The 26,508-nt window shown below is 40.8% G+C and overlaps 1 protein-coding gene across 1 annotated transcript in view; it reads right to left on the bottom strand.

Moving 5' to 3' along the window:
* Nucleotides 1-26,508, bottom strand: part of PRKAR2A (protein kinase cAMP-dependent type II regulatory subunit alpha) — a 152,558-nt gene that overhangs the window by 37,588 nt on the left and 88,462 nt on the right. Inside the window, exons 4-5 of the mRNA XM_067541096.1 lie at nt 25,879-25,962; nt 12,475-12,581 (exon numbers count right to left, since the gene is read on the bottom strand). Coding sequence (XP_067397197.1) covers nt 12,475-12,581; nt 25,879-25,962 — 191 coding nt within the window. The remainder of the gene's footprint in view (nt 1-12,474; nt 12,582-25,878; nt 25,963-26,508) is intronic.

The raw sequence follows: 26,508 nt of genomic DNA, 5'->3' as shown, positions 1-26,508 counted from the left end.
TCCCATCACATCCCAGTCCTGAATTTTCCCAAAACCGTGTGCTCTGCAATCTCCAGCCCTCTCCTAGACTGTTCAGAGAAATAAGAAGATTTATTTATTCCTTTAAAGAGATAAAAGCACATCACAGCTTATTAACTTAACCGGGGTATATACACTCTTCCCTACAAACTGTGCACTGAGTTGGCTTATAGTAAAAATAAAACAAATGTATTAACAATAGGACATACGTTACTTGCTGCCAAGTAAAAGGAATAAAGTCGGGTAAATAAAAGTGAAAACATTCATCTGAAGTCTAAAACTTCACCTAGCAAGTTACAGGCTTTGTTCAAGATGGCTCCTCTCACCAATCATCCTAGCCCTTAGTCAGGACCTTCCACAGAAGTACAAGATGCTGGCTTCCCTTGTCTTCCTCGGTGAACGATATTTGCCTTCACTGGTTTCTCACCTATATTCAGTTTCCAGAGACTTCAACCCCTCCTTGGTTGAAGAACCCATCTTTCTCAGCTTGCAAGAGCTCTCGCCTCTTGTGTCTGTTTAATGATGGATAATTTAGGGAGGTTCTCTGCCCTCCCTGTATACTCCAGAAAACCTCTGAAAAGCATCTCTCACAATTCATAGACCTCGCTTCAAGAGGCAGGATGACCTCATGCTCTTCTTCCCTCCCTGTGGTCTACCGTCCCCCAGCTGATTTCTAGGCAAAGGGGGATTCCGCTGTTTTGGTCACACCTTGCTTCATTTCTTTGGAGACAGCGAAATAGCTGTAAGGTTCCATCCTGTCTGGGAGAGACCTGTTTCTCCTTTTGTTTGCGTCACAGACTGTACAACATAATACTAATGAATATTCATAATTCCATATGTAGTGTTAATACATACAATTCACAATTATATTGATCACCAGTGCATCATAGGCTTCCATAAAAGACCTCACTCAATACACTTCCATAATACAGTAATATTATAGACTGGGGTTCTCAAACTTTTTTGCTGGGACCCCCTTTGAAAAGATTTCAGGTTGTGATGACCCCTCCCCCCAAAAAGTGATGGACCCCCATGCCATGCCATCCTTACCAGCATGCATGGGGGCTAACAGCTCGCGACTCCCCGCATAATAACCTCACAACTCCCAGTTTGAGAACCCCTGTTGTAGACAATCAGTAGATGCAATTGCTTATCTCTTGAGGTTCACCACCCACCCCCACCCCCAATTTTACAGATCAGCAAAAATTTGCAATGTATTCTTTTAAAAGTAAAACCTAGGCCAAGCTTCTTTTTCCTGCTGGATGTAGATGCCATGTTGTCTCTTGCCCCAGTTGTTAGCTTGCTAGCTTTGTTTATCTAATATATAAATAGACCTTCATATCTCTCTTGATGACCAGGCTGGTCAGAGAAGCAAACACATTCCTTTGTCTAAGGCAGACTGTTTACCAATTCCCCCTGACATTCAGTAATAATTCTAGCATATATCCATAACTTTTAATGCACACCATGTAGATATATCATGTAAGAATATTAATGATCAGTGAGTTATTAGTTTTCCAAAGACATATTACATGACATCTTTTAGATACAGATTAGAACCATAGTGAGTTGGGGTACACTGAATTGGTCAGACCAGCTGAAACTCATTACCCAATACCTGTGAGTCCCCTGCCCTCTGGCACTGGGATGCTCTTTGGGTCACACCTCCCTGCTGACAAAGCTGCAGGAGAGTTAGCGATGGCTGACCTAGAGGCAGCAGGTCAGAGTCCTCTTTCCTGGACAGGGCATCTGCCACCACATTTTCCTTCCCCGTTCTATAAAAGAAACCTGTTTTGTCACCTTTATAGAATCATAGAATATTAGAGTTGGAAGGGACCTCAGGAGGTCATCTAGTCCAACCCTCTGCTCAAAGCAGGACTAACCTCAGCTATATCATCCCAGCCAAGGCTTTGTCAAGACGCAGCTTAAAAACCTCTAAAGATGGAGATTCCACCACCTCCCTAGGTAACCCATTCCAGTGCTTCACCACCCTCCTAGTGAAAATTTTTTTCTTAATATCCAACCTAGACCTCCCCCACTGCAATTGAGACCATTGCTCATTGTTCTGTCTTCTACTACCATTGAAAACAGTCTCGCTCCATCCTTCCCGGAACCCCCTTTCAGGTAGTTGAAGGCTGCTATCAAATCCCCCCACATTCTTCTCTTCTGCAGACTAAACAAGTCTAGTTCCCTCAGCCTCTCCTCATAAGTCTTGTGCTCCAGACCCCTCATCATTTTTGTTGCTCTCCGCTGGACTCTCTCCAACTTCTCCACATCCTTTTTGCAGTGGGGGGCCCAAATCTGGACACAATACTCCAAATGCGGCCTCACCAATGCCAAATAGAGGGGAATAATCACTTCCCTCCATCTACAGGCAATGCTCCTACTAATGCAGCCCAATATGTTATTAGCCTTCTTCAGGGCACACTGCTGACTCATATCCAGCTTCTCATCCACTATAACCTCCAGGTCCTTTTCTGCAGAACTGCTGCCTAGCCCATCGGTCCCCAGTCTGTAGCTGTGCATGGGATTCTTCCGTCCTAAGTGCAGGACTCTGCACTTGTCCTTGTTGAACCTCATTAGATTTCTTTTGGCCCAATCCTCCAATTTATCTAGGTCACTCTGTATCCTAGTCCTACCTTGCAGGGTATCTACCACTCCCCCCAGCTTAGTGTCACCTGCAAACTTGCTGAGGGTGCAATCTACCCCATCCTCCAGATCACTAATAAAGATGTTGAACATCTTTATTAAAGGACCGACCCCTGGGGCACTCCGCTTGTGACCGGCTGCCAGCTAGACATGGAGCCATTGATCACTACTCGTTGAGCCCTATGCTCTAGCCAGTTCTCTATCCATTTTATAGTCCATTCATCCAACCCATACTACTTTAACTTGCTGACAAGAATACTGTGGGAGACTGTATCAAAAGCTTTGCTAAAGTCAAGGTATATCACATCCACCGCTTTCCCCACATCCACAGAGCCAGTTGTTGGAGGCCCAGCACAATTTGAGTTGCTTGACCACTATCCTACAGACCTAGCATAGCTTCAGTTGCTTGCTTGGCTATTCTGACCCCTGTAGCATGACATCTTCCGGTTGGCAGAGATTGAATAACCTTATAGATGTCTCAGTTTCTGCATAGCACAGCACATAATAAGACAAAATACAGATACTGTATGCTTGCAGCTGCACACAGATAACGGTGACGAAAACAACAAGTTATCGTTGAACATCTGGGGGTACACTATTTTATTGCCAAGGAGCGTACTTTTACTCTGCCCCTTCTATCACCAGATGTTGTTTTGATGATCCCAATTATTATGGTGAGAATGGAATGTAGTTAAGGGTGGAAACCCAATACAGGTAATTAGCATGTATGATAATGAGAGAGACACAATTAGGTGAAGGTTGTTTATGGAAGGGTATAAGTAGTCACCACTTAGACAAAGGGGGGCGCTCCATCAACACCTGACTCCGCGGGAGGTGCTGCCGGTTGGACCAGAGGATCCACTGACTCCCTTGCGGGGCCCCTGAAGAAAGCCGTTCCTGTATACAGCCTTCTGAGTGACTGCTTAGCTCTTCACGCTTAGTGAATATGATATATTGTAGTTAATTTTAGGCTTTGTATCTAACTAGTATATTTATAGAAAACCTTGCACATTAAACCTTATTGATCTGCAAATCGGGCGTACTGTGTCTCACTGGTATCCACACTGATCACAAAGTGTCCAGAATCAACACCAGTCACCTCTTCATAGAAGGCAATCAGGTTGGTCAGGCATGACTTTCCCTTGGTGAATCCATGTTGACTGTTCCTGATCACCTTCCTCTTTTCTAAGTGCCTTAAAATGGATTCCTTGAGGACCTGCTCCATGATTTTTCCAGGGATTGAGGTGAGGCTGATCAGTCTGTAGTTCCCTGGATCCTCTTTCTTCCCTTTCTTGAAGATGGGCACTATGTTTGCCTTTTTCCCATCACCAGGGACCTCCCTCAATTGCCACGAGCTTTCAAAGATAATAGCCAATGGCTCTGAAATCACATCAGCCAACTCTCTCGGCACCCTCGGGTGCATTGCATCTGGCCCCATAGACTTGTGCGTGTCCAATCTTTCTAAATAGTCCTGAACCTGTTCCATCAGCTCTGAGGGATGTTCACCTCCTCCCCATTCTGTGCTGCCCAGTGCAGTAGTCTGGGAGCTGACCTTGTCTGTGAAGGCAGAGGCAAAAAAGGCATTGAGTACCTCAGCTTTCTCCACATCCTCTGACACTAAGTTGCCTCCCCCATTCTGTAAGGGGCCCACACTTTCCCTAATTTTCCTCTTATTGGTAACATACCTGTAGAAACCCTTCTTGTTCCCCTTCACGTCCCTTGCAGCTACAACTCCAATTGCGCTTTGGCCTTCCTGATTTCATTCCTGCACGTTCGAGCAGCATTTTTATAATCCTCCCAAGTCATCTGACCAAGCTTCCACTTCATGTAAGCTTCTTTTTTGTGTTTAAGTTCACCAAAGACTTCTTTGTTAAGCCAAGCTGGGCGCCTGCCATATTTGCTATTCTTTCTGCACATCGGGATGGTTTGTTCCTGCGCCCTCAATAAGGTTTCTTTAAAATACAGCCAGCTCTCTTGGTTTCCTTTCCCCCGCATATTAGCTTCCCAGGGGATCCTGACCATCAGTTCCCTGAGGGAGTCAAAGTCTGCTTTTCTGAAGTCCATGGTCCGTATCCTGCTGTTCCCCTTTCTTCCTTTGGTCAGGATCCTGAACTCGACCATCTCATGGTCACTGCTGCCTAGGTTGCCACCCACTTCTACTTCCCTTACCAAATCTTCCCTGTTTGTGAGCAGCAGGTCAAGAGAAGCACGGCCCCTAGTTGGTTGCTCCAGCACTTGCACCAGGAAGTTGTCTGCAACACTCTCCAAAAACTTCCTGGATTGTCTGTGCTCTGCTATATTGCTCTTCCAGCAGATGTCAGGGTGATTGAAGTCCCCCATGAGAACCAGGTCCTGTGAACTGGAAACTTTCCCTAGTTGACTGAAGAAAGCCTCATCTACCTCATCCTCCTTTTCTGGTGGTCTATAACAGACACCCACCACATCATCACCCTTATTGTTCTTGCTTCTAAGCTTAACCCAGAGACTCTCAAATGGCTTATCTCTAGTTTCATACTGGAGTTCAGAGCAATCATAGCATTCTCTTACATACAGTGCAGCTCCTCCACCCTTTCGCCCCTGCCTGTCCTTCCTGGTGTGAAGGATAACATACTTCCTAGTGATGTCTGATGGGGTTTAGAGTGGAAAACTAACCGACAAATAGCCTGACTGATATGGAAGTCAAAGATGACTGGGTAGAAACCACGGGTATGGTTGGAGGGATACTTTATCACTGAAAACGACAGCATAAAAAAATGGAATAAAAGCCCCAGCTCACCAGCTCTTCAGGCAGAGATAACTACCACCAGAAAGGCAGTTTTCATGGAAAGGTTTAAACATGCACAAGTATTATAATTAAGGACACAAGAGCAAATAGTCCCAATGTGTAGGAAAGATAAGAAGGATGGTAAGAGAGCACCCTGGCTTAAACAAAAGATCTTCAACAACCTGAAATTCAAAGAAGAGTCATACAAAAAGTGGAAAGTAGGTCAAATGATGAAGGATGAATATAAAAAACCCCCCTCAGTACAAGCAACAATAGCCAAAGTGTTAAATACCCTTTTTGTTTCAGTTTTCACCAAAACGTTAGCAGAGATTGGACCACTAATATAGTGAACATCAGTGCAAATAAGGTAGAATCTGAGGCTAAAATAGGGAAAGAACAAGTTAAGAATTATTTAGACAAGTTAGATGTCTTCATGTCAGCAGGGCCTGGCAAAGAACATCTAGAATATTTAAGGAACTGGCTGAAGAGATCTCTGAGCCATTATCTTTCAGAACTTGTGGAGGACGAGAGAGCTCCCAGAGGACAGAAGAAGGATAAATATAATACCTATTTATAAAAAGAGGAATAAGGACAGCCCAGGGAATTACAAACCAATCAGCTTAAATTCGGTACCCAGAAAAATAATGGAGCACATAAACAATCAATTTGTAAGCACCTAGAAGACAATAAAGTGATAAGTAACAGTCAGCACGGATTTGTCAAGAACAAATCATGTCAAACCAACCTAATTTCCTTCTTTGTGGATGGGAGGGAAGCAATAGACATGATATATCTCAACTTTAGAAAGGTTTCTGATACTGCCTTGCATGTCATTCTCAAAAGCAAACTAGGGAAAGATAGCCTAGATGAACCTACTATACGGTGGGTGCACAACTAGTTCACAGAGTCAAACTGGAAGGACATATCAACTGGGGTCCTGCAGAGATCTGTCTTGGGCTCAGTTCTAGTAAATATCTTCACAAATAATTAAGATAATGGCACAGAGCCTTCACTTGCAAAGTTTGCTAATGATACCAAGCTGGGAAGGACTGCAAACGCTTTGGAGGATAGCATCAGAATTCAAAATGATCTTTGCAAACTGAAGAAATGGTGTGAAATAAATAGGATGAAATTCAATACAGACAAATGCAAAATACTACACATAGGAAGAAATAATCAACTGCACAAATGTAAAATGGGAAATGACTGCCTAGGAAGAAGTACCGCAGAAAGAATCTGGGGGTTATAGTGGACCACAAACTAAATATGAGTTAACAACGTAAAACAATTGCAAAAAAAGTGAACATCATTCTGAGATGTGTTAGCAGGAGTGTTATAAACAAGACAAGTAATTCTTCCACTCTGCTCAGCACTGATAAGGCCTCAACTGGAATGTCCAGTTCTGGGCATCATACTTTGGGAAAGATGTAGACAAACTAGAGAAAGTCTGGAGGAGAGCAACAAAAATGATTAAAGATCTAGAAACATTACCCACAAGAAAAAATAGGGTTTTTCGATCTGAAGAAGAGAAGACCAAGTAGACATGATAGTCTTCAAGTACATACAAGGTTGTTTTAAAGAGGAAGGTGATAAATTGTTCTCCTTATCCACTGAGGACAGGACAAGGATTGGGCTTAAATTGTAGCAAGGGAGATTTAGGTTAAACATTAGGAAAACTAGTCTTACAGTTACGGAAGTTTAAGTACTGGAAGAAATTACTAAGGGAGGTTGTGGAATCTTCATCAGTGGAGGTTTTTAAGAACAGGTTAGACAAACATCTGTCTAAGACAGTCTAGATAATATTTAGCCTTGCCTCAGTGCAGGGGACTGAACTAGATGACCTACTGAGGGTCTCTTCCGGTCCTACATTTCTATGATTCTAAGGGGCTAGTGGTTCAAAGGGAGATTTCATTAGAGAATTAAAAACTAAGTTCAAATTCCCAGTTGGGCTGGGTTCTCTGCCATTTGGGAAGAGATTTAATAAGCTTTGATGAATCTGAAAATTGCAGGATAAGCAAATTCTATTTTCTCTTTGTATTCTGGGTCTCTTTTTAGGTGGCTCTGACACCTTATGGTAGGTCGAGAACAGATCTGGGAGCAATCTCAGAGTTGTCTGAGACTAACTAAATCTCGTTTGCAGGCATATGCCCAGCGAATGAAGGGTCACCCTAGAATCCTTCAGCAAATACAGGGACTCATCAGTGGACTTATTGAATAATTTAATACATTCAAAGGGGAGGGCCTCTACAATGTTCTGGACTTCATGCAGAAATCCTGAAGACTGCAGCCATGAGACTCGACACATGACTACCGATATGGAGATGGAATGGGCTTGTGTCATCAATGGGCTTGTGTGCATGGGCTTGTGTGCATCAAGATAAATTTGCAGAGTTGTGCTCACCAGAAGTCTTCCATCTATGATGAGGGCCTGAAATCATTCCCTATGCTTTTGTGGGAGATGTCTGTGGGAGGAATTAAATTTTGAATAGTTAATGTAGTTATATTTTGCAAGAATCACTTGGTTATTAGCAATTCTGAACTATAGGGTGGCAGACAAGAAAATTCTATGACCAACGAGAATAAGCACTTTCGGCCTTTATCATGCAGGGGGACCTCGGAATGGTGTTGTCTGCTGTGTTCTTAGTTGTGGATGTAATAAATGGAATTAGGAGCAGGATGGAAAAATAACAATTCTAGACAGAACCTGGTACTTTTTGTCTGCCCTCTTGGCTGTCAAAGGGCAATGGCGGGAGTCTGCCACATTGTCTTGGCAGGTTCTAACAACACCTTGTTTACAGGAAGGGCCACCCTTGCTGAAGATTGCACGTGAAGAATGTCCAGGAGCATATGTGGAGTATCTTGAATATCTTCTAACTGTATTTGAAGAGTGTCTGCCACTCTCATCAAATCATGAAATTATTTGAAGTTATCCATGCTAGATGGAGGGGACACAACAGCTTAATCTGGGAGAATGATGAAATATTAGTCCAATGGGTGGTCTCTTCATCAGCCCTCCTCTCTCTTTCTCCTGTGGTAAAGATTGTTGTGAGGGAATTGAAGAAATTGGGGGTGGATGTACCTGGCATTCCCAGCAAGCACTGGATACTGTGGAGAATTGTTGACAATAGGCAGGCCAAGGATCCCAGTATGGCTAGTGGGATAGGGTGGGCATACAGGAATGGGGGAGGCATCCAGGTCAGTCTAGGCAAGTAATCATAATAGCCCTGAACAGAAATTTGAAAGTCTGAAGAGCTCTCATCTGCAGAGTCTGGAGGAGTGCAGGTTTGTCTCTCTGCATGCATGAGTACTGGGGAATCCGATAATACTGCAATAGGTAAGCTACCAGAGATAGTGGAGATTGCAGTACTGGGAGTCTAACAGACACAGACTCATCAAAGACTAACAAATCACTGCAAAACCTGAACTCCTGAGGTACCAGGTACAGTTGTGCAATAACTTGGTTAGCCATGGACATAGTGGCCTGTGGTACCAAGGACAGTACAGGGGGCATTGGCAGCTGCTGGAAGAGGTACCAAAGATGTAGTAGATGCCACAGGCAGTACAGAGTTCTTCAGTGTGGAATCCCTGGATTCTCTAGAATGTTGGTCATGCTTTGATGGTACAGATTGTTGGGTAGCATGTGATTTAAATGAGCTCTCAGACTTTGATGTAGAACTCTCAGTACTAAACTCTCTTGAAGCCTCTGCAGAAGCCTTTAAACTGGGGTCTCCAGTATGGTGCATCTCTGAGTGTTATATTGTTTCTGAGAAGATTTAGTACTCTTCTTGGTGTAAGTCTTTTCTGTATCAGTTGCAGGTCTACCAGAGGCTGACGGGGCACTATGGTTGCTCAGAGGCTGCTGGGAGTCTGTCTGCATCTGTCTCCAGGCCTGGATCTGAAGCCAGACAAAGGCGTGCTACATCATAAGGAGACAAAGTTTAATCTCCTTCTCTCTCCCGGAGCAGCTCTTAAAACTAGTGCAGATTTTGCACTTTGGATGGCATGTGTGAATACCTGAGGCAGTGGATACAGTGCACGTGGCCATCAGTAACTGGGAAGGACTCCCAGAAAGTGAGACAACGTTCGAAACCTTAGGAACTGGGCATGCCCTAAAATACCAGAAGAGGCTTCTTTGTAAAATGGAACCTCCTGTCTGGACTGGGCAGAGGGTAGCCGAAACTAAAGACTCAGCTAACTGGAAAACAATCTCTCAAAAGAAATAGAACAGTCAGCTATAAAAAAGAATAAAATTATTAGTTATAATATAATAAAAGAAAACTATAAAGTAACTAAGAAGCAGGTATCTGCAAAACCGAGCACTATCAAATGCTCCATTTCTGGCCAGGCTCGTCCATCCATCACAGCCCTACATATCCTTGATACGAGGCACAAGAATAGCTAGGACGCACGGACAGATTGAACAAGAACTGCTGCCAAAAATCTCCAATTGTAGGCACATAGGGACTGCAGTGGAAAAATTGTGAATTAAGATGGAGAAGACGGGGATTATACAAGTATTGTAAGGCAGGTAAGGAACTGGCTAAAAGGGAGACGACAATGGATTGTGCTGAAAGAAGAACTTTTAGGTTGGAGGGAGGCTGTTAATGGAGCTCATCAAGGACTGATCTTGGGACCAGTCTTATTTAGTATTTTAATGACCTTGGTGCAAAATGTAGAAGCATGATAATGATATTTGCTGATGAAAGGAAGTTGGGAGCCACTGTCAATATAAAGAAGGATTGGATTATTATATAGGAAGAATTAGATGACCCTGAGACTGGCGTAACAGAAAAGGGGTGAAATTTAATAGTACGCAATGCAAGGTCAGGCATTTCGGGATTAAAAAGAAAAATTTCTGCTATAAACTGGAGGGACTCATTAGTTGGAAATGACAGAGGAGGAGAAAGACTTGGATTAATTGATGATTGGAGGACTAGGAGCCACCAATGTGACGTAGCTGTGAAAAAGGCAAATGGGATCCTAGGATATATCAGGTGAGGTATTTCCAGTAGAGAAAGGGAAACATTAATGCCATTATACAAGGCACTGCTAAAACCTAATTTGAAATATTGTGTACAATTCTAGTCACCTATGTTCAAGAAAGATGAACTCAAACTGCAACAGATGCAGAGAAGGGTTATTTGGATGATCAGGAGAACAGAGAGCCTATCTTATGAGAGGAGACTAAAACAGTGTGGCTTGTTTACCCTAACAGAATTAAAGCTGAGCGGGAATCTGATTATTCTCTATAAATACACCAGGGAGAAGAACTATGTAAGCTAGCGTACAATGTTGGCACAAGAACAAATGAGTATAAACTGGCCATGTATACATTTAAGATGGAAATTAGAAGAAGGGTTCTAACCATCGAAGGAATGAGGTTCTGGAACAGTCTGCCAATCGGAGCAGTGGGGGCAAATACCCTAACTAGTTTTAAGATGGAGCTGTGTAAATCTGTGAAGAGAAAATATGCTGGGGTTGCCTGCATTAGCAGGGGGGTAGACTCAATGACTCAGAAGGACTCTTCGAATATAATACCCTATATTCCTAATTTGTCCTGCATCCAGGGAACCTCAAAGAGTCATCTTAGTGCCTCTGAAAAAAAGTGGACCCAAAAACCCAAGCCTCAAAGGCACTGATGGCTCAATTTACTGCTCTACATCACACCCAGAAGGCTTTGAAAAAGGCCTATGCCTAACGTCTCCAAGCAGGTGGAGCGCTGAAATCTGCCACAACAGTTACAGCTCAGAGAGAGAGCCCTTTTTTACCATGATCAGAAGGGAACTGTAAGGAAAAGTTCTCAAGAGCATTAAGGCACCAGCAACTACTCTGTGTACAAGACACATCTACTGATGTCTTATAGAGCCAAAATCCTTTGAAAATTAAAACGTTCCCACCTAATTCAACTAGAAGTTCTTGACCCAAGAGTAGAAATCCAATAAATGTGGTATCTCTAGGGAAATGTAGTTTTGCACATGGAAAATAGGTACAAAAACAGAATATGGATAATGTCAGACTTTCACAGATGATGATTTGTGGAACAAACAGTACAGCAGACATTACTGAGTCTGCATTTCCAAATCAGGTCTTAACTGTCACTACAATACCAGGCTTTATTCACTTATTCTCAATATATTGTCTTTAGACCTGCACAGTTTTGCCCACATTTGTGACAGCAGTACAGTACCAACTACCATCATATCTCATAAAAAAAAAATCACGTGGCAAAACTTTTACAACCTTAAATCTTCTCCATCAACCAGCTTTCAGTATAAAAAGCTTTGTAGCTGACAGACTATTTGTAGAACATGAACTAATCAAAATAGGAATTTGGCTGAATGAACAAAATTATCAGAACCTAACGTAAAAGTGCTTTATAAACTCCCTAAGAATACCATAAATGACAATCAAAAGGAAATGCGCTGACTTAAGGAACTGCTTTGAAATCATTAATGTCTATTTAATGGTGCCATTAACTGAAAGAGGAGCATCTGATAATTATATGATGAGTCAAGATCATGTTCCCTCCACCATTTATCCTTACATTCCTCAAGATTATTCTTATTAACATTACAGTTTTATAGGAGCCACAAATGTAAATTTTTCATTTTTGCAGAAGAACTAAGTAAGTGTTCATCAACAGAGCTGTCAACTAGCAGATGCTTATAAGAGGAAACACTGATACACCAGGGTTTCTCTCAATGCTTTTATTATAAAAGGGTTAAAAAATATACAAAGGTATTTATACATATGAAAGGAAGAAACTCAATGACACAGACATGTAGAACCTATTGATCTGCAAGAGAACAGGGTATATTAAAACAGCTACCTCGTACAGAAGAATAAGCTAAATAATAGAGGAAAGATGTTTATAAAAAATCCCTAAAACCATTGAACGAAAAAAACAAAGAAAAAAGCAGCATGAGGCGCTGATTCTGTAGGTATTCCCTACTAGTTCCATAATGATGGAAAAGGAACAAAAATTATGATTTCCAGATTTTAATCTCCAGAGAACTCATACAAATAGTGGCTCATTTGCCTACCTCTCGATGACATAAAAGTTGTCTCCATCATCTCCTTGGTCAATGACATGTTCCTGAGGTTTCACTTTCCTCTCAAACATAGCATCGAGAACCTGAGATAGCTGCTCCTGGAAGATTAAATAAAAGCTGCATTAACATTATTCATTGAAGAAAACCTGGTTCATTCAACTGTTTGTTCTGGACAGTGAGTAGTAAGGCACGGTGGGGTTTTCATATCCTGAATAGGAATATTTGGGTTATTTTAATATTTTGACAGTAAACAGCTTTCAATTTTACATTAATATTTAGTGTCTCAAGGGACTGCTTGCATTGCATTGCATGGCATTACTGATTTATAGTTCAAGCCCAAATAGCTTAATTTACCTCTATAGGTTCAATGCCAAAGTGCACAGGCTGGATCAGATTCTCGGCAAGTGAAAACTGATAGAGCTCCTTTGACAGAGACATGCTGATTTACATCAACTAAGGATATGGTTCACTAAATCTATGTCTACATAACAGCACCATATTTAACCATCACAGTCTCTATCGCTGTGGCATGTAAGGGCCTGACAGCAATGCTGAACTTCTTTACGACATTTGTTACCCTTAAAGCCATTGACAATTGACTTTCACTGTTATTTCAATCCACTGATATACCAGATACTCTAAATTTTACATTTATACCACAACACATTTCCAAAATGCACCTCACAAACATCCACAACCCATTGTTTATGCTGCTTAATGCATTTTAAAATTTACTACACCAGTTTTACAATATGACTAATTATAGCAGGATCTGTAGGCACCACTATATTGGAAGTACTGTCTGCCTTTTCATCAGAAATCCCTTATTGTCTCATCTTAAACACTCCTGGTATTTAAACTGAGCAGACTGTCTCAGCCTGAAAGCTGTTTGTTTTAACATATTTAAAGTCTGTGTGTTTAAATTACAGAAACCAGAAAATGTAAGCATTGTGACTATAAATGCTTTTTTAACTCCTAAAGCTCAAAGATGCCTTATTTTGCAGGGTGGGAAGCAGAGATTTAAAAAAAAAAAGTGTTCAAGTTAATCATGTGAACAAGTACTACTGGATCTTAAAATCTAAAATGTCAACAGCCACCAGAGGTTCAAATATGGTGCATGCTCAATAGCTCCTTAATCAGAAGTAGTAGCACAGCTGATGCACATTCCTAATTCACTATAGCATTTTAAGACTCTACAAACTCACTTAGGAGATACTGTGTAACAGTTGCATGAACAAAACTATCACATTTTTGCAAGATTCTCTCCCAAGGGAGAACTTACATTTTGTTCCCCTGTGACTTTAGATGTGGGCACATAATGCAAGTTAGTCTTCCACAGGTGAGGGTGTTCAGATCTGCAGTATATTAAGGTCTTCTGCTAGGAACCTGGATTGGTTTTATTAAAAATTTTACTCTGATTCTTGCAAGAAGTGATCCAAAGGACACTGGCTTCTTAGTCTTTGATTATGAGTGTTCTGGCAGCTAATTTATGCCTCTTAGAATAGAAATTTAACAGAATAATTTACATACTGGGCATACATTTATTTTAGTTCAACTCAACTGAAATCACTGGAGTTAAACAAGGGATGAATTTGGCCCATTATGTTTACTAATCACGCAAAGTTATATTTACCCAAAGAATAATTTTTTTTGACAGATTAGTATTATAGAAGTCTTAGTGGTTCCCTTGAGAGGTACCTTCAACACTATTCTTTTAGTGAAAGAACTTCCACAACCTATTCAAGAAGCTACTGTGGTTGATCTCCCTCAGGATAGAAAAGATCTTACCTTATGCAGCTACTATACGTCCATATCACTGTTGAATCATGACAAAGATTTTAGCAAAAATACTATCTAGCCAACTACAGTCTACGCTCCCCATCTTACATAAATCCAGATCAAACTGGATTCATTAAGGATAGACAAATGTAAAATGGTATTTGTAGAGTTCTTGGAATCATCCATAATGCCAGATCAAAAAAAGATACATATCTTTTGTTATCACTAGACACAGAGAAAGCTTTTGACAGATTAGAGTGGCGCTTTCTGTTTTAAGTCCTGTCCCATTTGGACTTTGGCCCCCAGCTTTTTAAATGGATAACTGCTCTTTAAACTAACCCAAAAGCTGCTGTTCAAGTTAATAGGGTAAAATCTCCCCTATGTAAACTACACAGAGGGAATGGGCAACAAATTATTTAAGATATCTGGGAATTCAAATCTCAAACAATCTAGAAGAAACCTATGATTTAAATGTCAAACCACTATTTCAGCAAATGAACAAAGATTTGGAGGGCTGGAGGAAGTATGCAATTTCTTGGTTGGGAAGAACAACCACAGTCAAAATGAACATTTAAAGCACGTCTTTCTTGTTTCAAAATCTTTGTGATTCTGAGAAGTTTTATGAAAAACTTCCTAACTGTAAGAACAGTAGGACAATGGAACAGACAATGGCAGGGGACTAGACTAGAGGTTCTCAACCAGGAGTATGCGTACCCCTAGATGTACAAAGAGGTCTTCTAGGGGGTATTTCAACTCACCTAGATTTTTGCCTAGTTTTACAACAGGCTATATAAAAAGCACTAGCAAAATCAGTGCAAACTAAAATTTCATACGACTGCTCTATGTACTATTTCAGTGTTTCTCAACTTAGGGGGTTCACGATTTATTTTATAATTGTATGGTAAAATGAGAAAGTAAGCCATTTTTCAGTAATAGTGTGCTGAAACACTTTTGTATTTTTATGTCTAATTTTGTAAGCAAGTAGTTTTTAAGTGAGGTGAAACTTGGGGTACGCAAGACAAATCAGCCTTCTGAAAGGGGTACAGTAGTCTGGAAAGGAGTAACCACTAGACTAGATGACCCTTGTGGCCCGTTCTAACCCTGTGGTTCTATGAGTCTACCCCAGATTAAACCCTAGCAGGAATACAGAAGATGTTGTTAGAATTTATATGGAATAAGAAGAGACCACGAGAGTGTGCAGATACTTTGTACAGACTAATTAAGCAGGAAAGATTAGCTGTTCCAAATATTTTCTGGTACCAGCCAACTCAAAGCAGTACTGAAGTGAGGGTGCTGTAGCCCAGGCAAACACTGGCCCTTTACTGAGCAAGAAAATTGTGGCTGTGAAAGTATTGCTAGGCTACAACGGATTAATAAAAAAAGTCACGCTCTCCACAAATGTACACATCCTTAGTCAAAGGCTACTCTATGGGTTTGGGATGGAACTAGAGACAAAATAAGCTCTTTTCTCTCACCAATGGTACCCACTGCTAATAATCCACATCTTAATCCGAAATGTAAACCACAGATTTTCAAAGATTGGGAGAAGTCATGGAATACACATGATTGTCCAGCTAGTCAATGAAGAAACTTTTCTAATTTATTTAGAGATCAAAACTAACTTTAACTGGTCCACTCTGCCCTGGTATCAGTACTTTCAAGCCTGGCTCTATATTTCTCAGCTTTCCCGAAAACCTGCTTTATACAGAAAACTAAATTTAATAGAAGCGCTGGTGCCTGGACAATTAGGAAACAAACACACACAACAAACTTGTATCAATCTTTGCAGATAGCTTTCCTAACAAAACAGGCGCTATATATGACATGCTGGGACAAAGATGTTGATAGACAAATTACCCCATGGGGATGTGATCTGGAAAAAAGAACCAGTGACCTTAGTCTGTAGCATAATAAAATTTCTTTAAAATATTATTTCAATGGTACTTCATACCAGTCAGGTTAAAAAAAAGAAATGGAATGGGGATAAATGTTGGAGAAGTTGTGCTGAAAGAGGAGATTTTATGCATATATGGTGGACATGTCCAGTCATTACAGAGTATTTGGATGCAATCCATAACCCAATATCACAGATTGTTGGATATTTATTCCCAAATGATCCCTTGGCAATCCTCCAACTGCTTCCTAGAGGAAATGGTCACACAAGAAGAAATGAAGAATGAATCCTTCATCTGCTAGCAGGAGCTTGGCTATTGGTAGCCTCTCACCAGAAAAAATAAAACAGTCGAACCACAGAGGAATGATTAAAAAAAATAGGGGAGTTTGTGGTTTTGGAAAAATTAACCCATCTATTATGTAGCCAGCAAAATAGACAGAGGACAGATAGCTACTTAGATATTTCTTTAGTTTTTATTCAATACTCAAAATATATTTATCACCTACAAAAAAACCCCACCATATCTGTTCAATTTTTCTGATTAACATCTGATAGACATGCCTGGTCTGTTAAAGTGTACACTGAGATTTCACTCAACTTAATAAAATCACTAGAAACAATGTATAATAGGTGTTGTTTAATGATGCTCACTCTAATATGGCAACACCCCTTAAAGAGATGACTACATTCCTGTATAAGGTCTCTTAAAACAAAAGCTAACTGTTGTAATGATTCTTTTGTTTTTCATATTTAGATGGCAAGGATTTATAAATTAGTTAAAACTTCCTAAATAAATAGTTTTAAAAAATACTTTTACACTCCCTCAGTCACCATGACAAAGGGCATAAAACAAGATTTTTGCCTAACCTTGTAAGTGTTCCTGACTGCTTTGCTAGTTGGCTTATTTGTATGAGACCAGTCACTACGTGGAGATCACATACAGAACTGGATACAAGCAGAGGCTGCACCGACTTCGCAGCCTGGTGTATATTCTCTAATAGTTCTCCCCATACTGCTCATATATTTCAGTTACTAAGGGGGATTAGGAACAAATTTGAGAAAAAGATGGCAAATGCTGTACACCATTCACATGGCTATTGGAAAGAAGTTTGACTCCTTTTGTAAAGTGCCCTCAGAGATAATGACATACTGTACATCAGTCTATATGTCACGATCATTTTCTTCAGCACACATTATCTAGAGTTGGAGCCCTAACAACTGCCGTGGTTATAAGGTTGCTCAAATAAGAATGGCCTTACTGAGTCAGACCAATGGTTCATCTGCCCAGTATCCTGTCTTTCGACAGTGGCCAATGGCAGATGTTTCAAGGAGGAATAAACAGAATAAATAGGCAATCATTGAGCAATCCGTTCCGTTGTCTACTTCCAACTTCTGGCAAACACAGGCTAGCGACACTCGGCATGTGGTTGCATTCCCGACCATCTTGGCTGTTATGGTTTTGGCCTTCACAACATCCCCTGGCAACAAGTTCCACAGGTTGACTGTGTATTGTGTGAAGTATTACTTCCTTCTGTTTGTTTTAAACATGCTGCCTATTAATTTCATTTGGTGACCCCTGGTTCTTGTGTTACGTGAAGTAATAAGTAAGACTTCCTTATTCACTTTCTCCATACCAGTCAAGATTTTATAGATCTCATATCCCTCTTAGTCATCTCTTTTCCAAGCTGAAAAGTCCCAGTCTTTTTAATCTTGCCTCATACAGAAGCTGTTCCATATACTTAATTTTTGTTGCCCTTCTGTGTACCTATTCCAATTCTAATATATCTCTTTTGAGATGGGAGGGACAAAAAATGCACATAGTATTCAAGGTGTCGGTGTATCATGAAGTTATATAGAGGTATTACAATATTTTCTGTCTTATTATCTATCCCTCTCCTAATAGTGCCTAACATTCTGTTAGCTTTTTTGACTGCTGCTGCACATTGAGCAAATGTTTTCAGAGAATTATTCACAATAGCTCCAAGATCTCTTTCTTGAGTGGTAACAGCTAATTGTTAGACCCCATCATTTTGTATGTATAGTTGGGATTATATTTTCCAATGTGCGTTACTTTACATTTATCAACATTGACTTTCATCTGCCATTTTGCTGCCCAGTCACCCATCTTTGTGAGATCCCTTTGTGACTCAGAGCAGTCTGCTTTGGATTAACTATTTTATATCTGCCAATTTTGTCACCTCACTGTTTACCCCTTTTTCCATATCATTTATGAATATGCTGAACAGCACTGGTTCCCGTATAGAACCTTAGGGGACACCACTATTTACCTCTCTCCATTCTGAAAACTGACTGTTTTTTCCTACTCTTTGTTTCTGTCTTTTAACCAGATACTGATCCAGGAGAGGATCCATGTTATCCCATGTCTACTTATTTTGCTTAAGAGCCTTTGGTGAGGCTTGTCAAAGGCTTTTTGAAAGTCTAAGTACATATATCCACTGGATCACCCTTGTCCATGTTTGCTGACCCCCCTCAAAGAATTCTTATAGATTGGGGAAGCATGATTTCCCTTTACAATAGCTGTGTAGACTCTTCCCCAACAAACTGAAGTTAATCTATGTATCTGATCATTCTATTCTTTACTACAGTTTCAACCAATTTGCCTGGTACTCGCCCACCTGTAATTGCCATGATAGCCTCTAAAGCCTTTTTTAAAAATTGGTGTCACATTTATTTAGTAGTTCTGCAACTTCATATCTGTGTTTCTTCAGAACCCTTGGGTGAATATCAACTGGTCCTGGTGATTTATTAATCACCTGGTGTTTAATTTATCTATTTTTTTCTAAAACCTCCTCTACTAACACTTCAATCTGGGACAGTTCCTTGGCTTTGTCAGCTAAAAAGAATGGCTCAGATGTGGGAATCTCATTCACATCCTCTGCAGAGAAGACTGAAAGAAAGAATTGATTTAGTTTCTCTGAAATGTCCTTATCTTTCATCTTTTTAGCATATCCATCATCCAGTGGCCCCAGGCTTTAGCAAGCTTCCTGCTTCTGATGCCCAATTAAGATGCGTGCAACTGGATCTGAACTGTATAACATTTTAAACAACTTCTTAACTTCTCACGAGTTGACGTGGGAAGCCTGTGTCAGAATCTGCACGGATAGAGCCCCTTCTATATTTGGAGGTAGGGCAGGCTTGAAAGCCAAAGTGTTTGAAATTGCTCCACATATATAGTGGACTCATTGTATGATACAACATGAAGCCCTTGCAACTTGAAACATGGATCAGGAACTTACAGATGCTCTCAGTTCTGCTATTAAAATCATGAACTTTATTAAGACAGTTCACAAAGGCACACGTGTCTTTGCAACGTTTTGTGCAGAAATGGGAGCGGAGTATGTTTTGTTGTTTCACACAGAAGTCAGGTGGCTATCCGGGGGAAAGTATTGCAACGCGTTTATAAACTGAGAAATGAAATTCAACTTTTTCTATTAGATTTGAATTTCAACAATGCAAACACACACTGTGATCCCCACTGGTTTGTGGTTTTGGCTCACCTTGCCGATATTTCTGACAAACTGAATTCTCTAAATGTCTCACTGCAAGGAGTTGAAAGTACTATTTTTGACCAGCACAAGGTATCGGCATTCAAGAGAAAGCCAGATCTTTGGAAAACAAAGATTGAAACTGGTTTAACCATTCCATTCCTGTTGTTAACTGAGGCTATCGAGGAAACAAAATCTGAACTATCGGGTGTTGTGGAGCCAATCATGAATCACTTAACTTCTCTCAAAGCCAGTTTGGATAGATATTTTCCCAAAGGAAATGCACCCCTGAATGACTGGATTATCCAACCTTTTGTAGCTGAGGCAGTGACCTAGTCCCATCTCTCAAATGGCATTCAAAAGAAGCTGACTGAACTTCAGAATGATAGGACACTGGAAATTCAATTTAAAAATCAGTCTTTGTGGAATTTTTGATTGGAAGTTGGCTCAAAATATCCAGCTTTCTCGAAGTGTGCAATCAAAGCTCTTTTACTTGTTTAGTTCACCTTATTTGTGAGAAATTGGATTTTCTGCACTGGCTGTGCTAAAGACAAAGTACTGTTCAAGACTGGAAGTGGAGGACAACCTCAGAGTGTCGATTTCAAAAATCTCCCCACAAACTGATAATTGTCTGCAGAGAAACAGGCACACCCTTCACATTAAGTATCTATGAATTTGAAACTTACAGGTATAGGCAATTTAATTAAAGTTCCATTAAGGTCTCTCTCAGGTTTATGAGTAGGCTATCAAGCATATTTTTGCATGTGTCTATTATTGTCTGAGTTGGGGAGAGCGTGACCAAAAATTGTAACTCAAAGGAGGGGGGCACAGCTCTAAAAGTTTGAAAACCACTGTATTATACCAAGGGGAGAGTACAAGAAAACGAGAAAAATAGTCAGCATGGTAGCCAGTGGTCTCTGCATACCAACAGCCTAACTGCTGCCATGTTTTTTGTAGGCATCACAGCAAAGGGATTGGAAAGTGGATGAGGTAGTTTTGTAGATCTACAGGGCGAGTGCCTCCCATGCATCTGGGGCAGTCTGGAAAAAAGAACAAAGGTACTTGTTTGAAAGTTTAACAAGTGGACAAAATAGACTCACATTGTGGACTGACTGGATGAGCAATGATGAGTGATCATATAATTAAAAACTAAAAGCATACCAACAAGGGGGCAGAGGTAAGGGTGTGCACGCAATTAACTCTGGTATTTCCTGACTTGAGTGCTTAACCAAACAACCTCACTATTCTCACTTTATCTGTAATGCTGAAGATGAATAGTAGAGAGCTTTTAGATAACAGTTTTTATGACTGAAAGGATGTATATAATCATTTGCAAGGATAGGGTCTTCAGCTTACACTTCTGACAACTACCCTATTTCAACTCCATAGAAAACAAAGTCCAAAGTCGACAGTGCCATCTCCGGTGGGAGAGGTGCCAGGTGTCCTGGAACAGGACGCACACCTTTATTGCGGTTCCTCCCTGCTGCCTTCACTGTGGGCGAATGCCCTCTATCAATCTTTTTAAGCCTTTTGTGAAACATCGGAGAGTGGGAATGGTGCCGGGTCATCTTTGGTGCTCGGGAATGCTGGTGCTGGGATTGTCTTGGTGCCAAGTCTTTCTTTGGTGTTGTAGACCCTCTACTAGAGGCTGGCACACTTTGTACCAAAGTACTGGGTGCCAGGTCCGAGTGGCCTGGGGCCAGCTGGGGATGGAAAGCTGCTTCCATGAGAAGGTTTTTAAGTCTAACGTTCCTTTCCTTCTTGGTCCCAGGACAGAATCCCCTGCAAATCTTACAGCGATCAGTCTAGTGGGATACACCCAGGCACTTGAGGCAGAATTGGTGAGGATCACTCTTTAGCATAGGTTTATGGCAGTTCCCACATGGTTTGAAGCCTTGGGACCGAGGCATGTCGTGGTTCCTCGGGAGAAACAAAGTGAGGGGAAAACCCCAAGAAAAACTTTAGCTAACTAGCTAACTACTACTTACTAATTCTACTCTAACTATTTACAGGAACTACAGTAGAAGACCACTTGGGAAAATATTTGGCAAAGGAAGAGAAGATAGAAGCTCCAACAACCATCACAGGTGGTAAAAAGGAACTAAAGAGGTAGTGGGTCAGCAGGGTGCTACATACGGCGCCATGGAGGTGCGACTCCAGGAGGCGTCTGCACTGACCTGATGGGTACTGCTAGGGGAAAAACCTTCCAGGAATTGTGCGCATGGCATGCCGCACACCTACTTGGAATCATCATGAGAAACACTTGAAGAAGAAGAACAGCTTTTTGAATGAATGACAATCCCCCCAAAATTCCTGCACTTAAAGCTTTCCACAACAATTTAGGAAGGCAGTCCGGTCCTTACTGAGTGTTGATCATCTCCTGGGCTTTCAAAGAATTCAGTTGTAGACCCTAAGCCATAGACTACTTCATCTATCTTTTCACATCCCATAAGCAAACCAGGGTCAACTTCCAAGAAAAACCCAGGTAAGCTATAGGAAATAGTGCTGGTGATTCAGTAAGTAGCAGTCTTCCTTTTGTTACAATTGAAACAGTGTTCCCAGCTTGGGAAGGGGCAAGCATTAGCCTCGTGAGGGTGCCATGAGATGCACTATTTTGTGTATTCAAAACAAAACATTTAAAAATAGTTAAGGTTGCTAAGTGACAAGAACACTGACCAACACGGCTACAACAACACTGCATAAAACAATGTAGTCTTCCATCATTAAAACCCAAACATTTAAGCAAGAGACCTTTAATCAGTAACTAACTTCAGCTATCCAACTACCAAACTAGCAAGATCAGTATCTATTTAAAAGCATGATTACAAGTTTATTATTTTCATTTTCAGGACATTTACTGCAACATATACATTTCTAATAATTCAAAAGGAAAGAACTGAGATCAAGCAATGTGGATAAGCTCAGCATCAAAATCACCGATTCTGAATTATATACATTTCAAAGTAAATGCGAAGTCCCGAATCCTTTTTTAGGGAAAAGAAAATCAAGTATACTGGTACAAAGCAGCACCTATTGGCAGAAGAAAAACTCCATTAGTAAAATGGGTTTGTCATTAGTGAAAACAGAAAGGGATGTAATTTCCCTGGGGGGAGTGTCTAAAATATTCATGTTAATCAGAACCTTGAAATATTTAATTTAATTCAAACAGGTTGACTGGTGGGTTTGATCTTTATGTATGTGCTCAAAATCAGATTGCAAACAATTCATATTTCAGAAATGGGCACTATTAAAGAGACAGGCATGAATGTTAGGCCTGGTCTATACTGCCACGCTGGGTCGACAGTAGATATGCAAACTACATACTGTAGAATGCGTATCTCCTGTCAACTTACTAACTGACTTACCGTGGCATCTCCACTAAGCTGCGCCGATGGGAGAAGCCCTCTGACTGATGCAGCCTTACGTTTTTTGCGGGGGTGGATTTACGGCATCAACGGGAGAGCACTTACGGGATCGATTGAGCGGGTCTCCACTGCCCACTCAAATCGATCCTGCGACATCGATCTGGGAGCACCGACACTGCCGCCGCGGCAGTGTGGACAGACCCTTAGTCAGTGATAAAAACAGTGTGAGCATCATCAGCTGTGTGTGTAAACTGGAGGATTCTGTGAAAATACTGGCATATTAGTATGCAAATATCAATGGAGTGAATTTTAATAAGTGAAGGAAATTATCACTTGAATGATCTGACATAGTAGGCAAGGCAATCACAAAGCAACATAGTAATAATGAGCAAAGCCACAATAAGCCATGCTCTGCACCGGTGTAGTTTACCACAGCTTGAAAGCAGAATGAGCTGCACTAGTGCAAGTCACGGCTTATAATGGTTTTGCCTGTCTGCACTAGGAATTTGCACTCATGTAGCGACAAGAGAGGCTAGTCACGAATGCTGAATCCCCAGAGCACAAGAGGCCTCAGAACAAGACAATTCCCACTGATATGAAGGAAGTTATACCAGTGCAACTTGTGTATATAGACAAAATACAAGGAAGGTTAGACCACAGATCTACAATGACTAACTATTCAGTTACATAAAATTTTTGTTAAGACATCAATATTATGTCAGTTGCTCCTAGTCTGGGTACTGAAACAGTGTTTCTGGGCAATCCACAACCATGCTATGGAATGATACTTTAGATTATTTTCTGCCAACATACAAGCGTCTGCATCGGATGGTGGTTCACATCATACTTCAGTGAATTGTCTCCTTCTCAAATCACAGAATCATAGAATATTAGAGTTGGAAGGGACCTCTGGAGGTCATCTAGTCCAACCCCCTGCTCAAAGCAGGACTAACCTCAGCTAAATCATCCCAGCCAGGGCTTTGTCAAGCCGCAGCTTAAAAACCTCTAGAGATGGAGATTCCACCACCTCCCTAGGTAACCCATTCCAGTGCTTCACCACCCTTCTAGTGAAAACCTTTTTCCTAATGTCCAACCCAGACCTCCCCAACTGCAACTTGAGACTGTTGCTCCTTGTTCTGTCATCTACCACCACTGAGAACAGCCTAGCCCCATCCTCCCTGGAACCCCCTTTCTGGTAATTAAAGGCTGCTATCAAATCCCCCCATATTCTTCTCTTCTGCAGACTAAACAAGCCTAGTTTCCTCAGCCTCTCCTCATAAGTCTTGTGCTCCAGACCCCTCATCATTTTTGTTGCCCTCCGCTGGACTCTCTCCAACTTGTCCACATCCTTTTTGTAGTGGGGGGCCCAAACCTGGACACAATACTCTAAATGCGGCCTCACCAATGCCAAATAGGGGGAATAATCACTTCCCATGACCTGCTGGCAATGTTCCTCCTAATGCAGCCCAATATGCTATTAGCCTTCTTGCAACCAGGGCACACTGCTGACTCATATCCAGCTTTTTATCCACTGTTACCCCCAGGTCCTTTTCTGCAGAACTGCTGCCTAGCTCGTCGGTCCCCAGTCTATAGCTGTGCATGGGATTCTTCCATCCTAAGTGGAGGACTCCGCACTTTTCTTTGTTGAACCTTATTAGATCTTTTTTGGCCCAATCCTCCAGTTTGTTTAGGTCCTTCTGTATCCTATCCCTACCTTGCAGGGTATCTACCACTCCCCCCAGCTTAGTGTCATCCACAAACTTGCTGAGGGTGCAATCTACCCCATCTTCCAGATCATTAATGAAAATGTTGAACAAAACGAGCTCCAGGACCGACCCCTGGGGCACTCCACTTGTGACTGGTTGCCAGCTAGACATGGAGCCATTGATCACTACTCGTTGAGTCCTATGCTCTAGCCAGTTCTCTATCCATTTTATAGTCCATTCATCCAACCCATACTTCTTTAACTTGCTGATAAGAATACTGTGAGAGACAGTATCAAAAGCTTTGCTATTTAGCTTTCCTAAAATGTCATAACCTAAAAGCTACAAGAGTTTAGAATTTTTCCTATTGCATCTTTTAACAGTTCTTTGTGGTTCTCAAGTTAGCAGGACCAATAAGGCTGTCATGCCTCTAACTGTTCAGCTACTTTAGGTTCACAGTATATTATGAAAAGCCTTATGGTTCAGGTCTGGAAGAGCCCAAATGGTTTCCAAGGCTTGTTTAACCAATCTGCTGCATAAGACAGGGCTGCGCTTTGGTGAGGAGCAAGATAAGATTCCATTCAAGTTATAGTTGACTAAGTCACTTTTTCAAACCACTGGTTTCCAACAGCCAAAAAGACTAATGGAATCCTGTCATGGTTCAGGGCAAAACATGAACAATAGTTGCAAAGGAGAGCTCAGCATTCTGAGCTCAAGACTTGACTGGAGAATACTCCGTCCATCTAGCTGTTTAATTTTAAAATATGTTCAATTGTAATTTAAATATAAGCATATTCTGTTACTAGTTGGGGGGGGGGGGTTTAGATTTTTGAAATAACAGAAGTTCTTCATAGTCATCTTTTATATAGATAATTTCTCCTCCACCCCATTCCATCAGGAGAAGACAACAATAATGAAGAATACTGAATCTATTACTTGGATCTATTTCTACTTTAACCTTTTAAAAGTTGGAAATTTGCTTCTTAGTTGAATCCTCCTTTATCAGGAGGATATTACAGGCTACAATTCAGTATGTCCTTGTATTCCTGCAATACTACTTTTGCAATATTCCACTACTCAGAACAATGTAAATGGCTAGTAACTACATATAGTAAACTACTGTAGTTCAAACATTATAGCAGTACTACCTGATCTAGGTTTTTGAAGATGAGGATATCTTTGCATGCTTCCTGCAGTCTACATCTCTGCTCATCTGTTTTTGGATGAACTACCTGCAAGGAAAAGTAAAACAAAAACTGTCATGGCAGTAAAGAAAACTGATCACAATCTGAAGCATACTTAACCTCACAAAGTGAATCATAACATTAATTAAGAGCCTGGAGATAGCTGAAACCTCGAATGAAAAGTGAAATGTATACAAGAAAAAAGTGAAAGAAAAATAATACCTATACAGTGGTAATAAATTGTACAGGAACTCATATTTTAAAAAATTCCATATTCTGATTAAGCATATTTTTAAAGAACATCCAGACAAAAACAATTATGCAAATATTTAGAAAATTAAACTGAGAGTGACCAAAAGCTGTTTTACTATTGCTCTTCAATTAACTTGTTTTATGGTTTTAATAGTTGCTCATCATAACAGCTCCACTAATAGTCAATATAATTAGACCATTTGAGATATTTGAGATATATAAATGTCTTAAAACCAGGGTGGATTGATTTAAATCAAGGTGATTTAAATCATGATTTAAATCACCAAGAGAAAATCATTGATTTAAATCAAGTTTTCCACTGATACACATATTTCTTAAACA

Source organism: Emydura macquarii, unplaced genomic scaffold (assembly GCF_026122565.2).
Source record: "Emydura macquarii macquarii isolate MOO-44397 ecotype Brisbane River unplaced genomic scaffold, CSIRO-AGI_Emac_v2 contig_71, whole genome shotgun sequence".
Classification (NCBI taxonomy): Eukaryota; Metazoa; Chordata; order Testudines; family Chelidae; genus Emydura; species Emydura macquarii.
The sequence above is the reverse complement of the archived record's forward strand: the minus strand, read 5'-3'. Positions and strand labels throughout refer to the sequence as shown.